This window comes from Nerophis lumbriciformis, linkage group LG25 (assembly GCF_033978685.3).
Source record: "Nerophis lumbriciformis linkage group LG25, RoL_Nlum_v2.1, whole genome shotgun sequence".
NCBI classification, from domain to species: domain Eukaryota; kingdom Metazoa; phylum Chordata; class Actinopteri; order Syngnathiformes; family Syngnathidae; genus Nerophis; species Nerophis lumbriciformis.
The window spans coordinates 28,551,803-28,577,411 of record NC_084572.2 but is presented as its reverse complement, the minus strand read 5'-3'; the positions used below and the strand labels follow the sequence as shown (position 1 = coordinate 28,577,411).

Genomic DNA, 25,609 nt, shown 5'->3' with positions numbered 1-25,609 from the left:
GTGTGTACTTCTTCTCTATTAAGCGGCACTTTGATTAAAAATAAACATCCTCTCCACAATTATAACCATGCAGTGTTTTCATGACATACATTCATGCACCATTATGACTATGAACACCTAAGTGATATTTAAAATCATGTTTTTTGGTTCGTACATCAGCAGGTGTTCATATATTGACGAGGTAATTACATATCTGAAAAGTCCTCACCAAGCCCGGTAATTTGAGGTATGACATCATGTGCTTTGCCGCAATTTTATTTTCCACCTGTTGGAAATTGGCCACCTTTTCCTTCAGGCTCCGCCCCTTGATGCATAGAGACAAACACAAACAGGATGATGACAATGTGTCTTTATTAGCGTGAAGATGGTGTTGACATGACCGTTGTCGTCCGACCGAAGTAAGCCAAAGACCGACGGAGGGCAGGAAACTACGCAGAAGGGAAGGTGGTGATGAGGTCGTGACCCTCGGGGGGTCTCATTCGCCCCCGGGCGTGACCCTCGCAGTAAAGCTGACCTTCCACGAAGAAATAACCTTTTTGTTTCAGGTTGACGTCGCAGTCGGAGCACACGAAGCAATCGGGGTGACGGAATTTGTCCCGGGCTTTCACCACCGTCCCACTGTCAACACAAACAACAATTATGAATAAACTCAACACCATTTTACATTATAATTTCATTGAAATAAATAATCCAATAATAAATATTATTGTCCCTGATTTCTGTTGAATCACTGCTCTGTATTAAATACAAAATAGAATAATTGGGATTGGAATACAATTGTTTTTGATACGATTAAAATGATAATTGAATGAAAATAAAATATCATATCAATGAATGTAATAATGTGCGGAGAAATCACTGTTCCGAAATCATTATAATTAATTTTTTTTTATAAAACTTAAATTACATACGATACAATTATTGTCGTAAGCGTACAAAATACACGTTTAAAAAAACAACAGAATTTTCTGTAAGTATTAAATACCAAATTAAAATCATAATTAAATTGATTTTTATTCAATACAACTACAACTCTAATTCAATTAAAAATATGCCAAAATCTACATTTTAACATTATTTTGAGCGGACAAAATAAATGGATATTTTTCTGTATAATCTCTGTTCTGTATTAACTTTCAAAACATCACAATATTTAAACTTATTAGAGCAATAAAAAGCTGAATTTTTCAAATTGAATTAAAATACATTTAAAAATGTTTTTTTTTAAATACACTGACTTTTAAAAGTGCTTTAGCTATAAACAGGTTTAAAAATGAATACATATCTTGTATTATGTTTTCTGTTAATCACTGCTCTGTATTGAATACAAAACATTTCAAATTATTGCACTCAACTAACTTAAGTTATAGTTTGATTATGTGATGAATGTATTTAAAAATGCTAAAATAACAAGCAGACCCTAAAAAGTGTTGTAACCATTAAAAAAATAACCATAAAAAAATGAACATTAGTCATGTTTTATGTTGTATGACTGCGTATTTTAACATAAAAGTGTTTGATTGTGAGGCATTAAAAGCCACAAAATGCAACGGGTCCGTTAGACCCACAAACGCTGGCTGAGTAACAACAATATGAACGTTGCACGGAAAATTTCTCTGCCAGATTCTGCATCCCACAGGGATTCTTCTTTTGTGTTTCTGCACCTGCGGTTCCCACACAAGGTTGCAACATTGCTTGTCAACACGGTCTGCTCTCATTTTCTCGCACATTTGACCCTCTGATGTTCTGTGTACCTACACTCTGTTCTCCTCCTGTCTAGGCCTGCTCTGTGTGTGTGTGTGAGTGTCTGTGTTTGTGTGTGTTACACAAAACATCAATTTCCACACTTCTATTAGTGGACCCGGACATCTTATATGTAATAGAAATGTGTATGGTGTGTGGTCATTAAATATGTATTCTGATATATGTTCTTCACAGAAAATAAGCCAAAGTCAGTGAGTCTCAGCTTGAAAAATTCATTAATTGTATCATTTTTCTTTTAATAAAAAAATGAAAATGGGTCCCACAGACCTGAACACCACACAAGGGCTAATTTTGAAATGAGAATATCCCGGCTGAACGACTGTTATCAGTTATAAAGGTATTGGAAAATAACATTATTTATTTTTATATTATATATATATAGATATATTATAGATCAGAGGTGCTCATTACGTCGATCGCGAGCTACCGGTCGATCTCGGAGGGTGTGTCAGTCGATCACCAGCCAGGCATTAAAAAAATAGTCCTAAAGATGAGCCATCATAAATCTTCACTATGACGTCACTTTCGTCACTTGATTGACATTCACGTCACCTGAGGGTCTTTTGAGATGACACTGGCTGCTGCCAGCTCATTAAAATTACCGACTGGAAGGCGAGAAACACTTTATTTCAACAGACTCTGGCGCCGTACCTGTCGTCAAAACTCCAAAGACCGACTGCACAGTTGCGCTAACAAAATAAGAGTCTCAGAAAGCTGGCGTGCACAAGCTAGCAAGCTACGGAGTTTGCCGACAATGTATTTCTTGCAAAGTGTATACAAAGGAGTACGGAAGCTGGACAAATAAGATGCCAAAAACAAACCACTTTCATGTGGTATTGGACAGAAAGGAGGACTTTTTTTCTCCTCCATTCGAAAATGCGGACGTTATCAGCACCACTGTCCAATCAATGCAAGTCATCAGAATCAGGTAATACACCAACTTATATTCTTGTCTTCATGAAAGAAAGGCATCTATATGTGTTAAACATGCTTGTATTATCTTTAAACACCTTTAACTTGTTAACAATATTAACTATATGTGTTAAACATGCTTGTATTATCATTAAACACCTTTAACTTGTTAACAATATTAACTATATGTGTTAAACATGCTTGTATTATCATTAAACACCTTTAACTTGTTAACAATATTAACTAATGTGTTAAACATGCTTGTATTATCATTAAACACCTTTAACTTGTTAACAATATTAACTATATGTGTTAAACATGCTTGTATTATCATTAAACACCTTTAACTTGTTAACAATATTAACTATATGTGTTAAACATGCTTGTATTATCTTTAAACACCTTTAGGTTGTTAACAATATTAACTATATGTATTAAACATTCTTGTATTATCATTAAACACCTTTAATTTATTAACAATATTAACTATGTGTTAAACATGCTTGTATTATCATTAAACACCTTTAACTTGTTAACAATACTAACTATATGTGTTAAACATGTTTGCATTATCATTAAACACCTTTAACTTGTTAACAAAAACATATATTTCATAAATAAGTAAATATAAATTATATATATGAATGAGGTAGATCCCCACGACTTGATCAATTGAAAAGTAGCTCGCCTGCAGAAAAAGTGTGAGTACCCCTGTTATAGATGATATCTGTCTATTACCTGACACCTTCTATGTTAGCTACTTCTCTTTGTTTTTAATGTCTATTTTCTGCTGGATTTACTCTCTATTTTATGCTGCAGCTGTCACATATACTGTAATATTGTACATGGTAATTGTTATATATTGTATATATGATATAGACATAATATATCAGTATATATAATATGCTGTACATATATCATGTAAATATTACGTATATATGTCATATTTTATATTGCTATATTTAGTCTATTTATACCTGCATTGTCCTTTCCATCCTTACACTTTCCATCATTTGTAACTGAGCTACTGTGTGGAACAATTTCCCTTGTGGATCATTAAAGTTTGTCTAAGTCTAAGTCTATTGACATATCATATTAATGATGACTCGACATGACATTATTACATATGGCACCTTTAAATTCTGATATCATTAAAAATGCTACAAAAAGTGTTGGAAAAAATAAGCAAATACATTTGTTTTCTTTTGAATCACGTCTATGATAAATACTTTTTTGACATGAGTCAGCGATACGATGTTTTCGATTGTGCGTACACAAAGTACAGGGTGTACTAGGTAGAGAAAGTACTACATGTAGTGCGAGGATGTACTCACACGATGCCATTGCAGCACTTGTCACAGATGGGAAGCTTCTGCAGATTTCCTGCTGGTGCGACCGCCCTGGTAGTCGGAGCTTTAACCGTTCTGGTCACCATCGGCCGAGTGCCTGCATGGAGTTGGGAACATGAGGGTAGATGAGGTCGAGCACTCAAAAAGTAGCGAGTGTGACGGCAAACAAACAAACACGCGGCAAAAACAACTTGAGTTTACGTGGCCGAGAACTTAAGTGCAAGCGCACCTGACACGCCGTCGAAACGAATAATAATAGCAATAGCAGTAAAGTGTTTGCTGACCGTCGCTCTCCACAAAGTCCTGCAGAGCCTTAAAGGACCCCGACTGTCGTGGCTCCGTGGGCTCGTCGTCGTCCTTCTGCAACATGCGGTAGACGTCCGAGTCCTCGATGTTCGCTAACGTCCTCGGGCTGCAAAGAGAGAACACGTGTCAGATTCAAACACTGATGACATCTATTAAACGAGACAAGAAGCAAGGAATTAAACAGAGACAGAATTAAATTTGGCTCAATTTGAGGAGAAACGTCTGGGCTGTACTCTTGTACAGTCTCCAGCACGCTCTGGTGGAAGATTTTTATTTGGAATTTCCCTGTTTACATAACAGCTGTTTCTAAAGGAATGGGGGGTATGTAAACAGCCATTGTTTTCGGTCACATTAACACAAAAGAAAAAGATGCGTCGGGCTTGGACTGGTCCTGGATCGAGCTTGGGCAGGTCTTGAATCAAAATAGATAACCCCTCCCGTCTCCTCCCATCGTACACGATGGAATTTTACAAGCCTTTGGCTTGGTGCAACAAAGACAGCTTTCGTCTGTTCACTGGGAACTCAGAGAACGGAAAGTTTTTTGATAATTTACATACAATTTTTCTGACAACACGTGTTAGCATAAAACGCCTTAGACGAGACTATGTCCTTTTAGCTCCGAGACTACCCCTACTGGCCTGAGATGTCATTCGCATAAAACTACGTCGATAAAAGAAATGCATATAATAACGAAACGTTGAAATGTAGTGTGTACAGCAAACAATTGTGAAAGCGAAGCTAGCGCTAACAACACAAGAAATACCGCTTAGCTTATTAAGTTAATCAGAGAACAATGATAGGCATGAAAAACACTAACCGGTTTGTTGTAATGGACTTATGCTATCTTTAAGTTGAAGTGGAGTGGTAATTTTTTTTTTTTTTTAATTATTATTATTATTTTTTTTAGAATGTACAGTAAGTAAGTCTTGAATGCTATTGTATGCTTAGCTGTTGTGTAGCTGCTACCTCATAGTAGCGCTGCTTGTAGATACTGCTCGTATCGGAGATTTTAGATCCAAGCTAAAATAAAAACATTTTTTTGCTCATATCGTATTGTGAGTATTTATTTCGGACCGATAGCAACAAATATTTGCCACTTTTATATATAAAAAAATAAATTAAAAAAGATAATTTGTGGGAAAGTGTTTTAAAAGGTAGAAACAATTATTTGTTTTTTAAATTTCAATATTTTGGTGGATATATGTTTAGAAATGTTGTTAACTGTTAAATAATGAATGGATAGGTTTAAAAAAATATTATATTGGTTGAAACACTGCTCTGTATTTACTACAAAATATATTTTGGAATTAAAATAAATGTAATTTAATAGGAAATTGTATTTATTGTAAATGGAAGATTAATTATTTAAATTATTTAATTTGCATTTTAGTATATGATTTTAAATGTTAAACTAACAAAATAATACAACATTTATTGTTTTTTTTTAAAAGGTTGCAATTTGTAAAAAATAAATATAAAAATAAATAAATAAAATAAATACATTTAAAAATAAAAATAAAAATAAATTATATATATGAGTATGTGTGCTTTAAAATCCATCCATCCATTTTCGAGAGCGGGCATCCTCATTAAGAGCATGGGTATCTAACATCCATCCCAGCTGACATCGGGCGACAGGCGGGGCACAATTTGTTTTGAAATTGTCTAAAAAAAAATGTAATATTTGTTTAAATATTTTGGGGGGATATATATTTAAAAAGGTTGCTAAATATGAAGTAAAAAATTGACTTCGGGTATAATTATAGAAAAGAAAAAAGAAAACTGTTGAAAACTGCTTTGCATTAAATACTAAATATATTATAATTAAAATACATTTTATTTCAATAGTTAGAAATGTTATTTAATTTAAATATAATTAATTTTGTATTACTTAATTTGTATATTTGTATGATTTTTTAACTTAAATAGATAATATGCAAACTTTTTTGGGGCTCTATGTTGCTAGCTAACAAATATTGATAAATATTGTTATTGTTTAAAGGTTTGCCATTAGTAAAACAAAATATGTGTTTAGAAATGTTGCTACTGTAAAATAATAAATGGACCTCAAGCAAAATAAAAAATAAAAATCAGTTTAAACACAGCTCTGCATTAAATACAAAATATATCTTGGAATTAAAACACATTTTATTAAATTCACGCAAATTGTTCTAAATTATTTAATCTGTATTTATATATGATTCTTAAATGAAATAATATACAAAGTGTGTTTATTTTAATCTGTTGAAACACGGCTCTGCATTAAATACTAAATATATTATAATTAAAATACATTTTATTTCAAAAGTTAGAAATGTTATTTAATTTAATTATAATTAATTTTGTATTATTTAATTTGTATATTTGTATGATTTTTTAACTTAAATAGATAATATGCAAACTTTTTTGGGGCTCTATGTTGCTAGCTAACAAATATTGATAAATATTGTTATTGTTTAAAGGTTTGCCATCAGTAAAACAAAATATATGTTTAGAAATGTTGCTACTGTAAAATAATAAATGGACCTCAAGCAAAATTTAAAAAAAAAATCAGTTGAAACACTGCTCTGCATTAAATACAAAATATATCTTGGAATTAAAACACATTTTATTCAATTCACGCAAATTGTTCTAAATTATTTAATCTGTATTTATATATGATTCTTAAATGAAATAATATACAAAGTGTGTTTATTTTAATCTTGTTGAAACACTGCTCTGCATTTATTACAAAAAAACATGGAATTAAAATACATTTTATTCAAAACATATGATTAAATTCAAATCAAATCTGTTTTTAATAATTTGATTTATATTTACTAATATTATTTTTGAAAAAAAAAATATATACACACACTTTATTTCGGGCTCTATTTTGCGAGCTAACAAAACATGAATAAATATATTGTTAATGTTTAAAGATATTTGTAAAAAATAAAAATACTTTTTTTGGAAATAGTCTTAAAAATATATCCATTTCAATACTACAAAACAACAACAGTAATAATTAAAAAATATTAATGTATAATCAAATAATGCACATCAGTATGGTGAAATATTTGTATTTTTCGAAAGGATTTTCTGTTTTTGTCGCTAAAAGCATCATTTATGCGTTACGTAAGCGCGCCGCTTAATATCGTAACCACAGCGATGGTAAACAGCAACAATGTATGCGCGGCGTGGTGCGTCTAAGCAGGAAGTGGCCTTGAAACCAAGCCTCCATGGCGTGACGCGCATTCGGACCGATTTGTTTATCACTGAGAGGTTAGGTAACAACGTGTTACTGCGGCGATTTGACCAAAAAATCATATCAGGGTGTTTTTCCTCCATATTTGCGATGACACAATTATTATGGGCGTATTGCAACATGAAAGGGGGTCAGAATACCAGCTTCTGCAGATTCCAGTGTGCACAAATGTTAGCGAAAGACCTTTTTGAAAAGGACTTTTTAAAGATGAAAGTCAACAAAAAGCTCGGTTATCTGGCGTCCGCGTCGTAAAAGGAGTCTTTAACTCCTTTTAGATGAAAGACATTAAAAGCTGCACATTTGATTACCTTTTTACCGTGCTTCCTATTTCCGGTCCTCACCTTTCGGCCTTAGGCAAGACAATTCCCTTCATCTGTCCCTCCATGGCGTCCTGGATGTTCCCGGACGAGTAGAGGCCGATGGGCGTGTTGTAGGCTGTGCTGACCACCTGATGCTTGTCGTCGATGTTGGCCGCCGCCACGAAGGGCTGAGCTTGGCGGTTGTGAGCCACGCCGATGTGTTTGTGCTCCTGCGCGAAAAAAGGGCGGGGAGGGAGGTCACGATGAGGTCACACGGCGCCAGCGCAGGCTTCACTTTGGGCGCAAACCTGCTGCTCGGATGCCAGGTTGAGTTTGAATGGGCTGACTTTGCCGTCCTGCGTTACCCGCGGCGACCACAGCCTGGCTTCGTTTCTAGGGGAGAGGAAGAAGGACTTTTAGAACAAGAAATGAACACAATCAAGATGTTATTATACTTTTTTTTTTTTTTTTACACGGCAACATTCTGCTTGATCTGGATCTGATCTGGATTAAAATAAATTTTTACAGCTTTTGACCCAGACAAAACAATGTGGTTGATTAGGGAAAAATATACAAAAACATGTATTATTAATATTATTTATTTCATTTTAATTTAATTTATTTATTGTTCTATATTTATGTATTGTTTTATATTTGAATTATCATATTTATTTATGCATTACCACATTGCACTTCTTTGGTTTAAGTTGAGCTCGTAGGACTAGATAGTACAATCCCTCAGATTAATCAGCAGTTAGTGTTGAGTGGGGGGTGGGGAGTTAGGGGCAAAAGCTTCACTGGGGTCTTCAGGTGGGCACCCTCCTTCATTGGTGTTTCGTTGATAGGCCCACGACACCTCCGGAGGGCTCAACGGCGACATCTGGCGTCCCAGGTGTGCCCCCCTCTGCCTTTACCCCTAGATGTCATTTAGCAGCCCAGTTTGGGTCCTTTCTCTTGAACCATATCCATCTGCTACCTCGTTCAGCCGCATCCGACAGCGATTTGACAGCCCGCCGGAAGGCCTGACCTCTTAATCCCATTCCTTTGAGGAGCTTGGTTGTGGACGTAGCAACAAAGCCTCTGCACCCGACTTCAACTGGAAGCACTCGGGCACGCCAGCCGCGCTGCTCTGCCTCGGCTGCTATGTCCGCATACCTCAGTTGTTTGCGCTCATATGCCTCACCAACTGCTGCTTCCCATGGTACAGTTAGTTCAACAATGAGCACAATCTTCTGGGAGGTTGACCACAAGACCAGGTCCGGCCTGAAGCTGGTTGTAATGATTTCAGGCGGAAAGATGAGTTTGTGGTCCAAGTCAACCTGCATTTTCCAGTCCCGGGCAGAGTCCAGAAGGGTTGCCTCCACTCTTGCAGATCGTTTTGGTGGGAGTTGTCCTGCTCTTACAAACTGAGTGGTGATTGGGTGACTAGGGATTGGGGGAGGGAGGGCCTTGTTGTTATTTCTCCTTTCCTCCAGAGTGATCGCCAGTTGTCTCAAGACCTGGTTGTGCCTCCAGGTGTAGCGGCCTTGAGACAAACTGATTTTACAGCCGGTGAGGATGTGATTGAGTGTTGCAGGGGTTTGACAGAGTGCACAAGAAGGATCTTCTCCAAACCATTGGTTTAAGTTCTTGGGTGTGGGAAGAACATCGTAGGTGGCTCTGATGATGAAGCTGATTTGGCTCCCTTCCATTTCCCACAGATCCTTCCATGTGAGCTTACGATGCTCCAGGTTTTCCCAGCTAGTCCACTGTCCCTGTTTGGACTGTGCCACTGCTGTTGCACATCTGTCTGCCTCCTCTTGTTGTCGAACCTGATCAACCACCAGCTTTCTCCTCTGGGCTGATGTCGCCTTGTGCCATGTGGGTCGACTAGCCCCAAGTCCAAACCCACCTCTTCCGTGCTGCACTTGTCCCACTATGTCTCCATGCCTGAGAGCAGATTTGGCTTGTTGCACGGCCTCAGATGGGATCCATTTCCTCCCGGTTGTCAGTCTGGGAGCAACCGCTCGGATCACCTCATCTTGAGACTCAGTCAGTGTCATGCTCAGCCTCACCTTGGTGCATTTAAACTCCTCCGTGAGGCTAGAGATGGGCAGTTCCAGGGCACCATGACCATATAGGCCGATGTTACTGAGGCACCGTGGAAGGCCAAGCCACTTCTTGATGTATGCACTGACTGTTCTCTCCAGCTTCTCGACTTTGGACATGGGGATCTCATAGACCGTTAGTGGCCACATCAAACGGGGGAGCAATCCAAACTGTAGGCACCACAGTTTCAACTTGCCAGGAAGTAAGGTCTTGTCAATGCGGACAAGGCCTTTGATGGTTTCTTCCCTCAGCTGATTGCTCTGGTCCGAGTCTTTGAGACTTGCGTTGTATAATCTCAAAGACTAAAATAAAATATATATATATATATATATATATATATATATTAAAATATAGGAAAAAAAACAAACTACTTTTTATAATATTCATACGGGACTTCTTAAATATTTCAATTTTTTTACATGTTTATTTGTTCAATTATTTTATTAATATTATTTTTAGACAACTAAAAATTAAAACAAAATTATACACAGTTAAAGTGTTTGCCAATTGTTGAGTTTCTTTAATTGATTACTGAGGTAATTAGATAATGAAGTAATATTTTTTTAATATATTACACCAACAAGAAAATAACACAATAAGTATGTATTTTTTTTACACATGATCTGGATTTGATCTGGAATAAAATCAGTTTTTACAGCTTCTGACCCAGACTAAACAATGTGGTTGATTAGAGAAAAATATACAAAAACATGTATTATTAATATTATTTATTTTATTTTAATTTCATTTATTTATTGTTCTGTATTTATTTATTGTTGTATGTTTTTGAATTCATTATCCTATTTATTAATGCATTACCACAGTGTACTTTTTTTTTTAAATAAAGGAAAAAATAAAAAATTTACATTTTTATAATATTCATAAAGGACTTCTTAAATTATATTTGTATATTTATTTTTGTAATATTTGTTTGTTAAATTATTTTATTAGTATTATTTTTAGACAATTAAAACTTAAAACAAAATTATACACAATTTAAGTGTTTGCCAATTTTTGAAAAAACTCAAGAATGAAAACATTTTTGTTTTAAAACTTTTTTGCTCCTTAATAAAAACTGATACTTGTGGAAATGTTGATTTTTATTGATTTCTGAGGTAATTAGATCATGAAATTAATATTTTTGAATATATTAGAACACCAAGAAAATAACACAATCAGTATGTAAATTTTTTTTTTACACTTGGTCTGGAATAAAATCAGTTTTTACAGCTTTTGACCCAGACTAAACAATGTGGTTGATTAGGGAAAAATATACAAAAACATGTATTATTAATATTATTTATTTATTCATTTTAATTTCATTTATTTAATGTTCTGTATTTATAAAATGTTTTATGTTTTTGAATTAATTATCCTATTTATTTATGCATGACCACATTGTACTTTTTTTTTTAGATACAGGAAAAAATAACTACTGTACATTTTTATAACATTCACAAGGGACTTTACATGTTTATTTGTTAAATTATTTTATTAGTATTATTTTTAGACGATTCAAACTTAAAACAAAATTATACACAACTAAAGTGTTTGCCAATTGTTGAAAAAACGCCAGAATGAAAAAATATTCTGATCAGGTTTTGCTTATGAGATTAAAAATATATATTTTAAATAATACGTTAATAAAATAATAATGTTAATTTAGTTAAAGTAGTTTAGAAATAAAGTAAGTTACTGATATACTTAAATATTTTCAAATGTAATTAACAGATTGCCAATCAAAATGTGTTTTAAAACTTTTTTTCTCCTTAATAAAAACTGATAGTTGTGGAAATGTTGATTTTTATTGATTACTGAAATAATTAGATAATGACGTGAATATTTTTTTAATATATTAGAACAACAAGAAAATAACAATCACAATGTTTTTTGGGTTTTTTTGCACTGCAATTTTCTGCTTGATCTGGATCTGATAAAATCTGTTTTTAGTTTCTGAGCGAGGAGAAACAATGTGGTTGTTTTGGGAAAAAATATACATATACATTTTTTTTATTATTTATTAATACATTTTTTTGTATTTATACATTTTTTAATGTTTTTAAATTAATCATTTTATTTATGTATTACCACATCGTACTTTTTTTTTTAAAACATATTGGAAAACAAGAACTACTGTGCATTTTTAAAAATTGACCGATTGTAAGAAATAAATAAGGGAATTCTTGAAAAAAAAATTAATAAAAACTATTTGTTGAAATATTTTACCAGTATTATTTTGACATTTAAAAATTTTAACAAAATTATACATGAGTAAAGTGTAAACTGATCAGGTTTTGCTTATCAAATAAAAATTGTTTTCTCTTAATAAACATGTATTTTTTTAATTAATAAGTTGATAAAATAACAAAGTTAATTTAAAAAAATATCTTAGAAATTAAGTAAGTTACTAATATACCTAAATATTTTAAAATGTCATTTATTAAATATACATTTGCCAATTAAAATTGGTTTTAAAACGTTTTGCTCCTAATAAAACTGATACTTGTGGAAATGTAGATTTTTAATTAGATAATAAATTAATTAATTTTTAATATGAAAATGTTCACTATTTGTAAAAAATATTAATAATTCGGGATTAAAAATATTTTAAAGATGTAAGTTATTAAAATAATAAAAGGCATTTTATGAAAGCGTTCCACATTTTTGCCCTTTGACACTTTTTTTTTTGCTATTTAAATGTTACAAAAATACAAATGTCGCCCCATTATCCTTTGTTATAATATAATATTAAATACAATTAGACATTTTTTTGATGCCTGGTGGAGGTAATTCCTGTTAAGTTAATAATTGCCTATACAAAAGTGTAATATGTATAATAGACAATGTGGTTTACGAACTGCTTAACAATAACAAACAATGGCAGCCTGAGACGTGAAAATGTGACATTTTCTCGTGCTGATTGTGAGCGTTTATCAGCTGGTGCAGGAGTTTCCTTCCCAGACGACCAGCAGAGAGTTAAAAAGGTTGGCCAACCTTTCCACGCTGAGAGAGAGATGGCTGCTGGCCTCCTTGATCTTGTTCTGGGCGTCACAGTGCAGCATGTCGGCGGCCGGCGAGCCCTCGATGGCCACGATCACGTCGCCCGCGCACAGGCTGGCGACGTCCGCCTTGCCGCCGGGAGTGATCTGCGGGTGAGAGTTCACAAAAGGTCACCTCTGAGCTTCCTGACACGTTCCCGGGGTGAGTGCAGGGGGCGTGACCTTATTGCATTACCGCACACGGCACAGCCATGAGGTCATGTGACTAAAAATACAGGCTGAGGGAAACGCCAAAAGAGGGAACGCTGATATACAGCACAGGAGGATTAATGGATGTTTTACAACAGCAACATGCACATTTTGAAAAAATAGATCTTTTTATTAGATTTTATTGCAGTTGAATAATAAAGTTGTACAACTAAATGTATTTTTTGACAGCACAAATGTATTTGGAGAAATTAGGACAAGTTGGGCCATAAAATGGATTTTTAAATGACCTAAAAGCTTTTACAGCACAAATGGATTTTTTTTTTCTTACCGCACAAACAAAGAACAGTCATTTTTTAAATATTCACACTTTTGCTTTCCATTAAGGAGCTTTAAATGTATTTATGACCTTTCCAAAACACTCATCAATTAATTTGCAAAAAATGTACTTGTGTCATTAAAACATGACTTAACTTTTGGGTTGTTTCTTGAGTTCATAAAGTTGATGCAAAGTCATAAAAGCCACAATACGTAACAATTGGGTAGTTTCTCGAGTTCATTCACACAATGCCTAAAGTCATGTTAACTAACACTTGGGGTTGTTTCTTAAGTTCATAAATTTGACGCAAAGTCATTAAAGACACATTAAGTAACACTTAAGTTGTGTCTTAAATTGATAACGTAGACACAGATTTGAATTCATAAATTTATTGCAAAGTCATTTAAAGTCATATTAGGTCAAACTTGGGTTGTTTTTATATTCATAACGTTGATGGGGTGCCTTAAATTCACACTAAGTAATAACTGAAGTGTATTTTTTTACATAATAAAGTCAAGTCCTTTGAAGCTCAACTATGCAACACGAGCTCCATGTTCCTTGCTCCCCTTACAGATATTTCCTCCTCTCGGGATCCCTTGAGGAAGTCATCTAGTCTCCCAAAGTCACAATGTCCACAAATAAATATGTTATTTATGTTATATATTTATATTTATGTGCTGAGAATGACTTTTTGTTTGTTTACAGGCAAAAAAAAAAAACGGTTAACTTTCCATTGACAAGGATTCAAAACACAGCCCTTATAGTCTAAATAGCAGGGAACACAAGTTGAGGTGGCGTGCACGAGTGCTGCCGGTTCATTAGCTGGCAACATAAGTTGTGTTAGCTTGCACGAACACAAGTTGTGGTAGCATGCACGAGTGCTGCCAGGATTGAAGATCTGCGTTTCAATAGCTGGCAACATAAGTTGAGGTAGCGTGCACGAGTGCTGCCGGGACTGAGGGAGACATGAATACTTGTCCTAAACAATGAACCGCAACTCCTCGACAGTACTCGTGCACGCCACCACAGGGCAAGACACGATCATCTCGCCACTCACTTGTGTCGCCAGCTGGTGGATAGCAAGCCGTACACAGACTTCTCTAAAGTACTTTTACTTCCTATGGTATTGTCCCTGGATAAAGTTCTCTGGTGTGAATGGTTTGGCACTGGAAGTGCGTGTGTGTGTCCCTTTAAGAACCGCACAGTGTTTACTTTCCACTGCTGGCAGGCCGTAAAAGAGGTGAGGTGATGATGATGTTCCTGTCCTAAAAAGGCAGCCAGACGACACGGTGCTGTACTAGTGTGCCATGCACCCTTGTGTTGTTGTGTTGTTTTAACGTGCATTCCTTCTACACGCCGTCATCGTCCTCGGACACACAACAGGTGGTAGTATATAAGAGGAGACACACACACACACACACACACACACACACACACACACACACACACACACACACACACACACACACACACACACACACACACACACACACACACACACACACACACACACATACCGGTTATCATTTGGAATGGGGACCAAGTTTTTGATCATCACTTGTGGGGACTACCCTTTCTACAGATTGTGGAGGCATAAAAAAAAATGAGGTAAAATCTTTAGATCTCTGGATTGATGAAGTAATGTGCTGATCATTCTTACTGGGGACCCTGGGTAAAAAGAGTTCATATGGTTCATGGGGACCAAATTTAAAATAATTTTGCATAATTCACACACATTTGTACGTGACTACTCAGGACCATTTAAAAAAAAAAAAAAAAAAGTTGAAATGAAATATGACATGATGGTCAGAATACAGCACTACAGCTGTCCTCTTATAGGAAGATTCACCACTTAAATGTTAAAGCAAATCCTGCATCTTCTGTGACATTACTGAAAACTGCTATTTAGCAGTAATGAAGTTGTCTGCAACTCCAACTACCACAGCGTTTCTCAAAGTGTGGGGTGCGCCCCACTGGTGGGGAATAGAGACATGACAGGTGGGGCGGGGCGCGAGGAACGGGAGGAAATTTCACTTTAAATTTTTTTTTAAAATTATTATATTCTTAGATTATTTTTTTACTATGCTTTCATTTTCTATACACACTGTAAATCACTTTGTGATTCTGTCTGTGAAATCCGTTATATAAATAAATGGAAATTACCGGTACTTATTTTTACTGTAGGCTTTATATTTCTCGGTAGGAGCGAAAGTTTGACAGACATAGCAACAGTAACTAATGGGGGTGGGGCTAAGCGGAACAAACTTTCGCGCGGATGGGTAGCAGGCTAATGTGTGGATCACAATTACACAAATATATACATTTGTGACTCGCACCTCAAATGTCGTCGAGCCAGAGCAAGCGCCTGCAGAGAAACAAAAATCTGACGGGCACACAGTGTGTCATTCACCGGGAAGCACTCGCGTCAAGGCAGCTCAGCCCCGAACTCAATGAGGTTTTAACAGATGTTGTGAGCGTGGTAAATTTGATCAAAACACGACCACTGAAAGCGCGACTGTTCTCTGCACTGTGTGAGGAAATGGGAGCTGATCATACAGCCGTGCTGTTTCACAGTGAAGCAAGGTGGCTCTCCTGGGGGAAAGTGCTGTCACTTGCCCTGTCTTGCCAAATGCATAGCTCCTCCTTTTTTTTTTTACAAAGATTGCAAAGTGGCACTTTTATTGTATTTATTATTGAACTTGATGCAAGTTATTTGATTTATTATTGAATTTGATGCAAGTTATAACACTTTTTTTGATTTATTATTGAACTTGATGCAAGTTATAACACTTTTGTTTTATTTATTATTGAACTTGATGCAAGTTATAACACTTTTTTTGATTTACCGTATTATTGAACTTGATGCAAGTTATAATACTTTTTTGATTTATTATTGAACTTGATGCAAGTTATAACACTTTTGTTTTATTTATTATTGAACTTGATGCAAGTTATAACACTTTTTTTGACTTATTATTGAACTTGATGCAAGTTATTTGATGTATTATTGAACTTGATGCAAGTTATAACACTTTTATGTGATTTATTATTGAACTTGATGCAAGTTATAACACTTTTGTTTTATTTATTATTGAACTTGATGCAAGTTATAACACTTTTTTTTATTTATTATTGAACTTGATGCAAGTTATTTGATTTATTATTGAACTTGATGCAAGTTATAACACTTTTTGATTTATTATTGAACTTGATGCAAGTTATAACACTTTTTGATTTATTATTGAACTTGATGCAAGTTATAACACTTTTTTTGATTTATTATTGAACTTGATGCAAGTTATAACACTTTTATTTGATTTATTATTGAACTTGATGCAACTTATAACACTTTTTTTGATTTATTATTGAACGTGATGCAAGTTATAACACTTTTTTTGATTTATTATTGAACTTGATGCAAGTTATAACAGTTTTTTTGATTTATTATTGAACGTGATGCAAGTTATAACACTTTTTTTGATTTATTATTGAACTTGATGCAAGTTATAATACTTTTGTTTTATTTATTATTGAACTTGATGGAAGTTATTTTATTTATTATTGAACTTGATGCAAGTTATACCACAGCTGCACAGTTATTTTATTTATTATTGAACTTGATGCAAGTTATACCACAGCTGCACAGTTATTTTATTTATTATTGAACTTAATGTTATTTTATGTTATTGAGTTCGAATGTATACAACTTGATGTTCAATAAATTTTAAAATGTTAAAGCTTGGCATTAGCGCTCTGTTGGGGTGATGGGGGCAGGTGGGGCTTGAAAACTCCCCCTTGTCCAAAGTGGGGGATGACAAAAAAAGTTTGAGAACCACTGAACTACCATATATAGAAGGATGGAACATTCTGAATGTGAATCATACTTTAAGGTAATAATGTTTTATAATCATGCTGTATAAAAATGTCATCCTAAGGAACACTAAACCAGATTTGGTTTTTGGAAAAATAAATTAGCTTTAACTAAGGATGGATACCATACAGAATCACAGTACTATTAATGCCAGGATAACAAATGTTTCACTTTTCAAGAAAATTAATTTCCTCTTTTACCAATATTTGAAACACATAAACAAAGTAACCCAAATTTCCTTACCAAATTTCCAACCATTTAAAAAGGTTTCCCTTTAGGGCAGTGGTCCCCAACCACCGGGTCGCGGCCCGGTACCGGTCCGCACAAGAAAAAAAAAAAAAAAAAAAAAAAAAAAAATCTTAATTAAACAACATAAAAAACACAAGATACACTTCCAATTAGTGCACCAACCCAAAAAACCTTCCTCCCCCATTTACACTCATATACACTCATTCACACAAAAGGGTTGTTTCTTTCTGTTATTAATATTTCTGGTTCCTACATTATATATATCAATAGAGATCAATACAGTCTGCAGGGATACAGTCCATAAGCACACATGATTGTATTTTTTTATGCCAAAAAAAAAAAAATATATATATATATATATATATATAACAAAAATACCATACCCCCCAGGCCCCGCGGTCCGTGGTACAAATTTTCAAAAAGGTTGGGGACCACTGCTTTAGGGCAGTATGGAATTTTTAAAAAATGTTTTGTCATAAAGAAATACAATCATGTGTGCTTACGGACTGTATCCCTGCAGACTGTATTGATCTCTATTGATATATCTAATGTAGGAACCAGAAATATTAATAACAGAAAAAAACAACCCTTTTGTGTGAATTAGTGTGAATGAGTGGGGGGAGGGAGGTTTTTTGGGTTGGTGCACTAATTGTAAGTGTATCTTGTGTTTTTTATGTTGATTTAATTAAAAAAAAATTTTTTTTTTTAAATTTGTGCGGACCGGTACCGGTGGTTGGGGACCACTGCTTTAGGGGACCTGTTTTTTTGTCCCCATACCATCAGAGGTCCCCTAAAGGTGACTGTGTAAACAGAGCGATGTCCCCATTAAGTAAGCATTGCCAGAACACGCACGCACGCTCGCACGCACGCACGCACGCACGCACGCACGCACGCACGCACGCACGCACGCACGCACGCACGCACGCACGCACGCACGCATTTTCTAAATAAAGACAGGCTGCAGATGGATTAGTGGATCGAATCACGTCTAAATTGTTGTCGTGTTGCTGCTGTGGTGTAACACCTTCAAAAAGTAGTACAGGCTGCCAACGCGTGTTAGTGTTACTGTACACTCCTCCTCCTTGTTGGACGCTAGCGTCACATTTGGAAAGTGCTTCTTCATCTTCATCACTTTACTCCAGCGCCCCCCCGCGACCCCGAGAGGGACAAGCGGTAGAAAATGGGATGGATGGAATTATTATTATATTATTCATACAATATTAAATAATTATTGATATTTTTATGACCTATGAGAAATCAGGAGCAGGAGAAAGTGTGAAAATGTAAACATAGAGAAACCTGAGAAAGAACTATTTTCTGCAGGTTTAGTGCCAGGAAAATATGGCTGTGCTCTAAAGGGTGAGCAGTGTGGTATTACCCTACTTGGTGGGGACTGCGGTCTGTTTTAAAAGCATTTGCATAGGAGAAAAAATAATCTTAGAGAAAAATTTAACTCAAAAGATTTGTATGCACGCACAACACTTAAGACCTTCAGCATATCAGTATGTGGAATTTAATTGTGGAATGGATGAGGCAAATAAGTCAAACAATGTACTAATATGATCCAGTTTAGTAAATTGTTCAAATCCAAAGCGCGCAGTCACACACACGAGCACCTGACCACCAGGTGTGCAGTCACACACACTTGTGACGTCACACCTGGTGGTCAAACTTCAAACTTGACACCTCATTGGCTGGTTCTGAGACAGGATCGATTGCTTCAGTCTTAATTTACTGAAAGTGAGTCTTGCTTTTTGAAGGAGCAAATGTTTACGAATTTTACAGTACTGAGTTTATTTACACTGAATTTTTTACACACTTAATTTTTTTGACACTGAATTTTTTGACACTGAATTATTCAACACAAACTTTTTTATACGCTGAAATATTGGACATACATTTTTTTGACACTGAATTTTTGGACATTAATTTTTATGACACTGAATTTTTTTGACACTGATTTTTTTTTTTCACACTGAATTTTTATAAACTGATTTTTTTTACACAGGATTTTTACACACTGTCCATTTTTGAGAAAATAAAAAGATTTTAAGTGCACCTTATAGTCTGAAAATACGGTAGTTTTAATTATGTAAAAACTTTAATTTTGAACAATTTATTTCCCATGAATTAATTTTAGTTGAATTCAAGGTTTGATTTAAAAAATTATAAAAATCTTTTCACATAGTGTGAAAAAAATAATTTTAGTTAAATTCAAGTTTGATTTAAAAAAGTATAAAAATAATCTCACATAGCGTGAAAAAAAGAATTATAGTTAAATTCAAGTTTGATTTAAAAAAGTATGAAAATAATTTCATAGTGTGAAAAAAATATTTTTTGTTAAATTCAAGTTTGGTTTAAAAAAATATAAAAATAATTTCACAGAGTGTGAAACAAATAATTTCAGTTAAATTCAAGTTTGATTTTAAAAAGTATAAAAATGATTTCAGTGTGGAAAAAAACAATTTTAGTAAAATTCAAGTTTGATTTAAAAAAAGTATAAAACATATTACACATGTTGTGAAAAAAAATAATTTTAGTTAAATTCAAGTTTGATTTAAAAACATATACAAATAATTTCAAATATTGTGAAACAAATAATTTAAGTTAAATTCAAGTTTTTATTTAAAAAAGTATAAAAAATAATTTCACATAGTGTGAAAACATTTTTTTTTAGTTAAATTCAAGTTTGATTTAAAAAAGTATAAAAATAATTTCACATAGTGTGAAAACAACTTTTTTTTGTTAAATTCAAGATTAATTTAAAAAAGTATAAAAATAATTTCACAGGGTGAACATTTTTTTTTAGTTAAATTGAAGTTTGATTTAAAAAAGTATAAAAATAACTTTACATAGTGTGAAAAAAAAACAATTCTGCTTCGTGCCTATAATAATAGTCTATATGCAGCTGGCCTATACCGCATACACTCTAACTAATATTACACACATTATCAACTTTTATGTCCAAAATGAGCAGAAGTTTGCATCCACATTGGATGATCCACACCCTAGTAAATATTTTGGTAACCCTGCCGTGCTCCCAAATTCTTTCGCGTGAAATCCACCCCACAGTGGGACAGATATGAGTGTGTGTGTGTGAGTGTGTGTGTGTGTATAATGTAAGCTGCTATTTGTATCTAAGCCTCATGCATTTACTGCAGCACAGGTGCAAAGTCACACCCTGGAGGGAGGATCTTTCCAGAAAGAGCATTAACCACCCCTCCCCCCAACACACACACACACACACACACACACACACACACACACACACACACACACACACACACACACACACACACACACACACAAAAATGATGCAAAAAACCCCACAATTGGCACAAAAAAAGTCATCAAAACAGTGTCCTGTCCTACCCTGGAGATGGTCAGCGGCTGGTTGAAGTCCTTGCCCCCCACCAGACGGAAGCCCCAGGGGGCCGGCCCGGTCAGAACCACGTTGAGCGGCATGCCCCTTCAACAGCGAGGACGTCCTCTTCCTGCTGGGAACACGGTCAAAGAGTAAAGTTATCAAAGTGATGCAGGTTTTTAGAAGGTGGGAGGGTGGGAGGCCTGGCAGGACCCTCCCCGGGAGTAAAGTGATTGGTCAGACTTGGGCTGGACTTACTCGCCGCTCTTCTTCACTGTTTGGTTGCTACAGCAGAGCTTCCTTTCGCTTTGTGCTTTCCAGAAAGATCTCCATCCTCCCCGCAGACAGCTTCCAGGCTGGCGGCCGTCACCCTCCCTCCCTGCGCGCTCCGCTTGAAGGGCCCCCGCTGATCCTCTCCTTTTTTGGTCTGAAGACTCCGCCGTCCGTCTCTCCGAGGTCCCGCAGGAACATTCCGGCCAGGATTGATGTAGACCCAGCCAGGAACCATCTTCTTGTAAATCCCAGCATCTTTTTATTGAGCCTAATCGGCCTCATGAAGCTGATTTCTTCATAAAAGTGCTCAGTTAGGCCAGAAAATCTATTTTATAACCCCCATCCACTTGATAAACATTTTTTATTATACTATTTCAAATTCAATAAATCCAGGAATTACGTTTTAGAGTCGAGCACTTGCTCGTGTCTTTATAGTTGAGGCATTTAAAGATGCAGTAAGTAGTAAAAAGGATTGTCTCTTTTAACCGAGTTAAGGTAAGGGGGAGGCATTTAAAGCCGCACTAAGAAACTACTTTATTTTTTTAACAATGTTTATTTACTAATCATAAGTATATTTCCAACAAGGATTATGCCACATTATCATATTTATTAATACAAAACCCAAAACCAGTGAAGTTGGCACGTTGCGAAGCCGGCGGCGTTTCTGGGTGTTGTTGACAAATGGCATTCGCTTTGCATAGTTGCGCAGTGGAAGAGTGGCCGTGTGCGACCCGAGGGTCCCTGGTTCAATCCCCACCTAGTACCAACCTTGTCATGTCCGTTGTGTCCTGAGCAAGACACTTCACCCTTGCTCCTGATGGGTGCTGGTTAGCGCCTTGCATGGCAGCTCCCTCCATCAGTGTGTGAATGTGTGTGTGAATGGGTAAATGTGGAAGTAGTGTCAAAGCGCTTTGAGTACCTTGAAGGTAGAAAAGCGCTATACAAGTACAACCCATAGTAGAGTTTTAACTTGCACTTACAGATGTAGCGACCAACTGTAGTTACTGACGGTGGTTTTCTAAAGTGTTCCTGAGCCCATGTGGTGATATCCTTTACACACTGATGTCGCCTTTTGATGCAGTACTGCCTAAGGCATCGTGCAGTGATTTCTCCAGATTCTCTAAACCTTTTGATGATACTTCGGACCATATATTTTTTTCCTTAAACTAGAGACTAGACTAGACTTCCTTTTTATTGTCATTCAAATTTGAACTTTACAGCACAGATAAGAACGGAATTTTGTTACATAAGCTCATAGTAGTGCAGGATAAAAAAGCAATAAGGTGCATATATAAATAAAAAAATAAATATATATAAATAATACATAAATACATATATATAAAATAAATAAATATATTACTGTACAGATAAATATATTGCACTTTTTCACATGCGTCCACGTTTATGGATGTATGTTATATTGTCTTTTTAATTCCAGCAAGTTAATCCATTTTGGGGGGACTTGAGGGGATAATTTAATTATGATGCGTTCAAGAGTCTTACCCCTATATATGGTGAAATCCCTGAATTCCTTGCAACAGCTGGTTGAGAAATGTTGTTCTTAAACTGTTCGACAATTCACGCATTTGTTGACAAAGTGGTGACCCTCGCCCCATCCTTGTTTGTGAATGACTGAGCATTTCATGGAAGCTGCTTTTATACCCAATCATGGCACCCACCTGTTCCCAATTAACCTGTTCACCTGTGGGATGTTTCAAATAAGTGTTTGATGAGCATCCCTCAACTTTCTCAGTCTTTTTTACCACTTGAGCCAGCTTTTTTGAAACATGTTGAAAGCATCAAATTCCAAATGAGCTAATATTTGCAAAAAATAACAAAGTTTACCAGTTCGAAAGTTTAGTATCTTGTCTTTGCAGTCTGTTCAATTGAATATAGGGTGAAAAAGATTCACAAATCAATGTATTCTGTTTTTATTTACGATTAACACAACGTGCCAATTTCACTGGTTGTGGGTTTTGTACCTTGTTCATTGTTATTACCTTTATTTGCTGATTGGCTGGGAGAAAAATCACATGGTCTTCCAGTGAGACACCAACTTTGGCTTAGAGTGGACTATTTGTTGCCTTAAAACCTTTAAAGCGGGCAACCGGGCGGTTTCTTTAGTTCATAAAGTTGCTACAAAATCATGTAAGTCGTTTAAAGTCATAGTCGTCATTTCTTGAAGTCATAAAGCGGATGCAAATTCATTTAAAGCCACACTACGTAACACTTGGATTGTTTCTTGAATTCATAAAGTTGCTGTAAAGTCACAATGCTACATTCGAGAAACAATTGGGTTGTTTCTTGCATTCATAAACATGTTGCAAAGTTATATTCACTTGGGTTGTTTCTTAAATTGCTAATGTTGACGCCAAGTAATTAAAAAGCCACATTAGGTAACACTTGGGTTATTTTTTGAATTTATAATCATTGTTTCAAAGTCACATTAAGTAACATTTGGGTTGATTCTTGAATTGATAAAAAAAAGTCATTAAACCCACCATAGGTAACATTTGGGTTATTTCTTGAATTGATAAGGTTGCTGCAAAGTCAATAAAGCCACATTAGCGAACACCTGGATTGTTTTTTAAAATTCTTAAATGTGTTGTAAAAAAGTATAAAAATAATTTCACATAGCGTGAATTTAAAAAAAAAAATTAAATTCAAGTTTGATTTTAAAAAGTATAATAATAATTTCACATAGTGTAAAAAAATAATTTTAGTTAAATTTTAGTTTTATTTAAAAAAGTATAAAAATAATTTCACATAGTGTAAAAAAATGACTTTAGTTGAATTTAAGTTTGATTTAAAAAAGTATAAAAATAATTTCACACAGGGTAAAAAAATTTTTTAGTTAAATTCAAGTTTGATTTAAAAAAGTATAACAATAATTTCACATAGTGTAAAAAAAAATATTTGATTTAAATTCAAGTTTGATTTTAAAAAGTATTAAAATAATTTCACATAGTGTGAAAAATATAATTTTATTTAAAAAACTATACAAATAATTTCACAGGGTGAAAAATATAATTTAGTTCAATTCAAGTTTGATTTAAAAAAACTATAAAAAATAATTTCACATAGGGTGAACAAAATAATTTAGTTAAATTCAAGTTTGATTTAAAAAAGTATACAAACAATTTCACATATTCTGAAAAAAATAATTGTAATTAAATTAAAGTTTTATTTTAAAAAGTATAAAAATAATTTCACATAGTGTGAAAAAAATAATTTTAGTTAAATTCAAGGTTTATTTAAAAAAGTATAAAAATAATTTCACAAAGTGTAAAAAAATAATTTGATTTAAATTCAAGTTTGATTTTAAAAAGTATAAAAAATAATTTCACATAGCGTGAATTAAAAAAAAAAGTAAATTCAAGTTTAATTTAAAAAAGTATAAAAATAATTTCACATAGTGTAAAAAAATAATTTTAGTTAAATTTAAGTTTTATTTAAAAAAGTATAACAATTTCACATAGTGTAAAAATGATTTTAGTTAAATTCAAGTTTGATTTAAAAAAGTATAACAATAATTTCACATAGTGTAAAAAGATTATTTTATTTAAATTCAAGTTTGATTTTAAAAAGTATGAAAATAATTTCACATAGTGTGAAAAATATAATTTTAGTTAAATTCAAGTTTTATTTAAAAAACTATACAATTAATTTGACAGGGTGAAAAATATAATTTAGTTAAATTCAAGTTTGATTTAAAAAAACTATAAAAAATAATTTCACATAGGGTGAACAAAATAATTTAGTTAAATTAAAGTTTTATTTAAAAAAGTATAAAAATAATTTCACATAGTGTGAAAAAATTTTTTTTAGTTAAATTCAAGTTTTATTTAAAAAAGTTTAAAAATAATTTCACAAAGTGTAAAAAAAATAATTTGATTTAAATTCAAGTTTGATTTTAAAAAGTATAAAAAATAATTTCACATAGTGTGAAAAAAATAATTTTAGTTAAATTCAAGTTTTATTTAAAAAAGTATAAAAATAATTTCATGAAGTATAAAAAAAATATTTTAGTTAAATTCAAGTTTGATTTAAAAAAAATCTAAAAATGATTTCACATAGGGTGAAAAAAATAATTTTAGTTAAATTCAGGTTTGATTTAAAAAAGTACACAAATTATTTCACATATTCTGAAAAAAATAATTTTAGTTAAATTCAAGTTTGATTTAAAAAAGGATAAACATAATTTTAGTTAAAGTCAAGCTTGATTTGAAAAGTCATTAAAGCCACATTAGCTAACACCTGCATTGTTTTTAAATTCTTAAACATGCTGCAAAGTCATATTAAGTAACAAGAAGTTGTTTCTTGAATTGATAAAGTTGACAAACGTCTTTAAAGCTGCATTCG

General features: G+C 33.9%; 1 protein-coding gene across 2 annotated transcripts; it reads right to left on the bottom strand.

Moving 5' to 3' along the window:
- Positions 1 to 334: 334 nt before the first annotated feature.
- Positions 335 to 23,770, bottom strand: pdlim3b (PDZ and LIM domain 3b). 2 transcript variants are annotated; one of them, XM_061984118.1, is made up of 8 exons: positions 21,233 to 23,770; positions 20,983 to 21,107; positions 12,960 to 13,111; positions 8,186 to 8,270; positions 7,920 to 8,107; positions 4,310 to 4,437; positions 4,011 to 4,122; positions 335 to 618 (listed from the first exon to the last, which is right to left on the bottom strand). In XM_061984118.1, the coding sequence occupies exons 2-8, from the start codon at positions 21,073 to 21,075 to the stop codon at positions 429 to 431; spliced, it is 948 nt and encodes a 315-aa protein (XP_061840102.1). In that variant the 5' UTR covers positions 21,076 to 21,107; positions 21,233 to 23,770; the 3' UTR covers positions 335 to 428. The 2 variants fall into 2 exon arrangements, with proteins under 2 accessions (XP_061840102.1, XP_061840101.1); XM_061984117.1 differs by lacking the exon at positions 21,233 to 23,770 and having other exon boundaries at positions 20,983 to 21,195.
- Positions 23,771 to 25,609: the final 1,839 nt, after the last annotated feature.

What these genes read in the sequence shown, in the direction of transcription:
- pdlim3b (XM_061984118.1), bottom strand. Translation starts at nt 21,075, where the DNA reads ATGCCGCTCAACGTGGTTCTGACCGGGCCGGCCCCCTGGGGCTTCCGT. An exon ending in CTCTCTCTCAGCGTGGAAAG is followed by an intron (nt 8,271 to 12,959) that starts GTTGGCCAACCT and finishes CCTCTCCCCTAG; the next exon opens with AAACGAAGCCAGGCTGTGGT. An exon ending in GTCTTGCCTAAGGCCGAAAG is followed by an intron (nt 4,438 to 7,919) that starts GTGAGGACCGGA and finishes CTCTCTTTGCAG; the next exon opens with CCCGAGGACGTTAGCGAACA.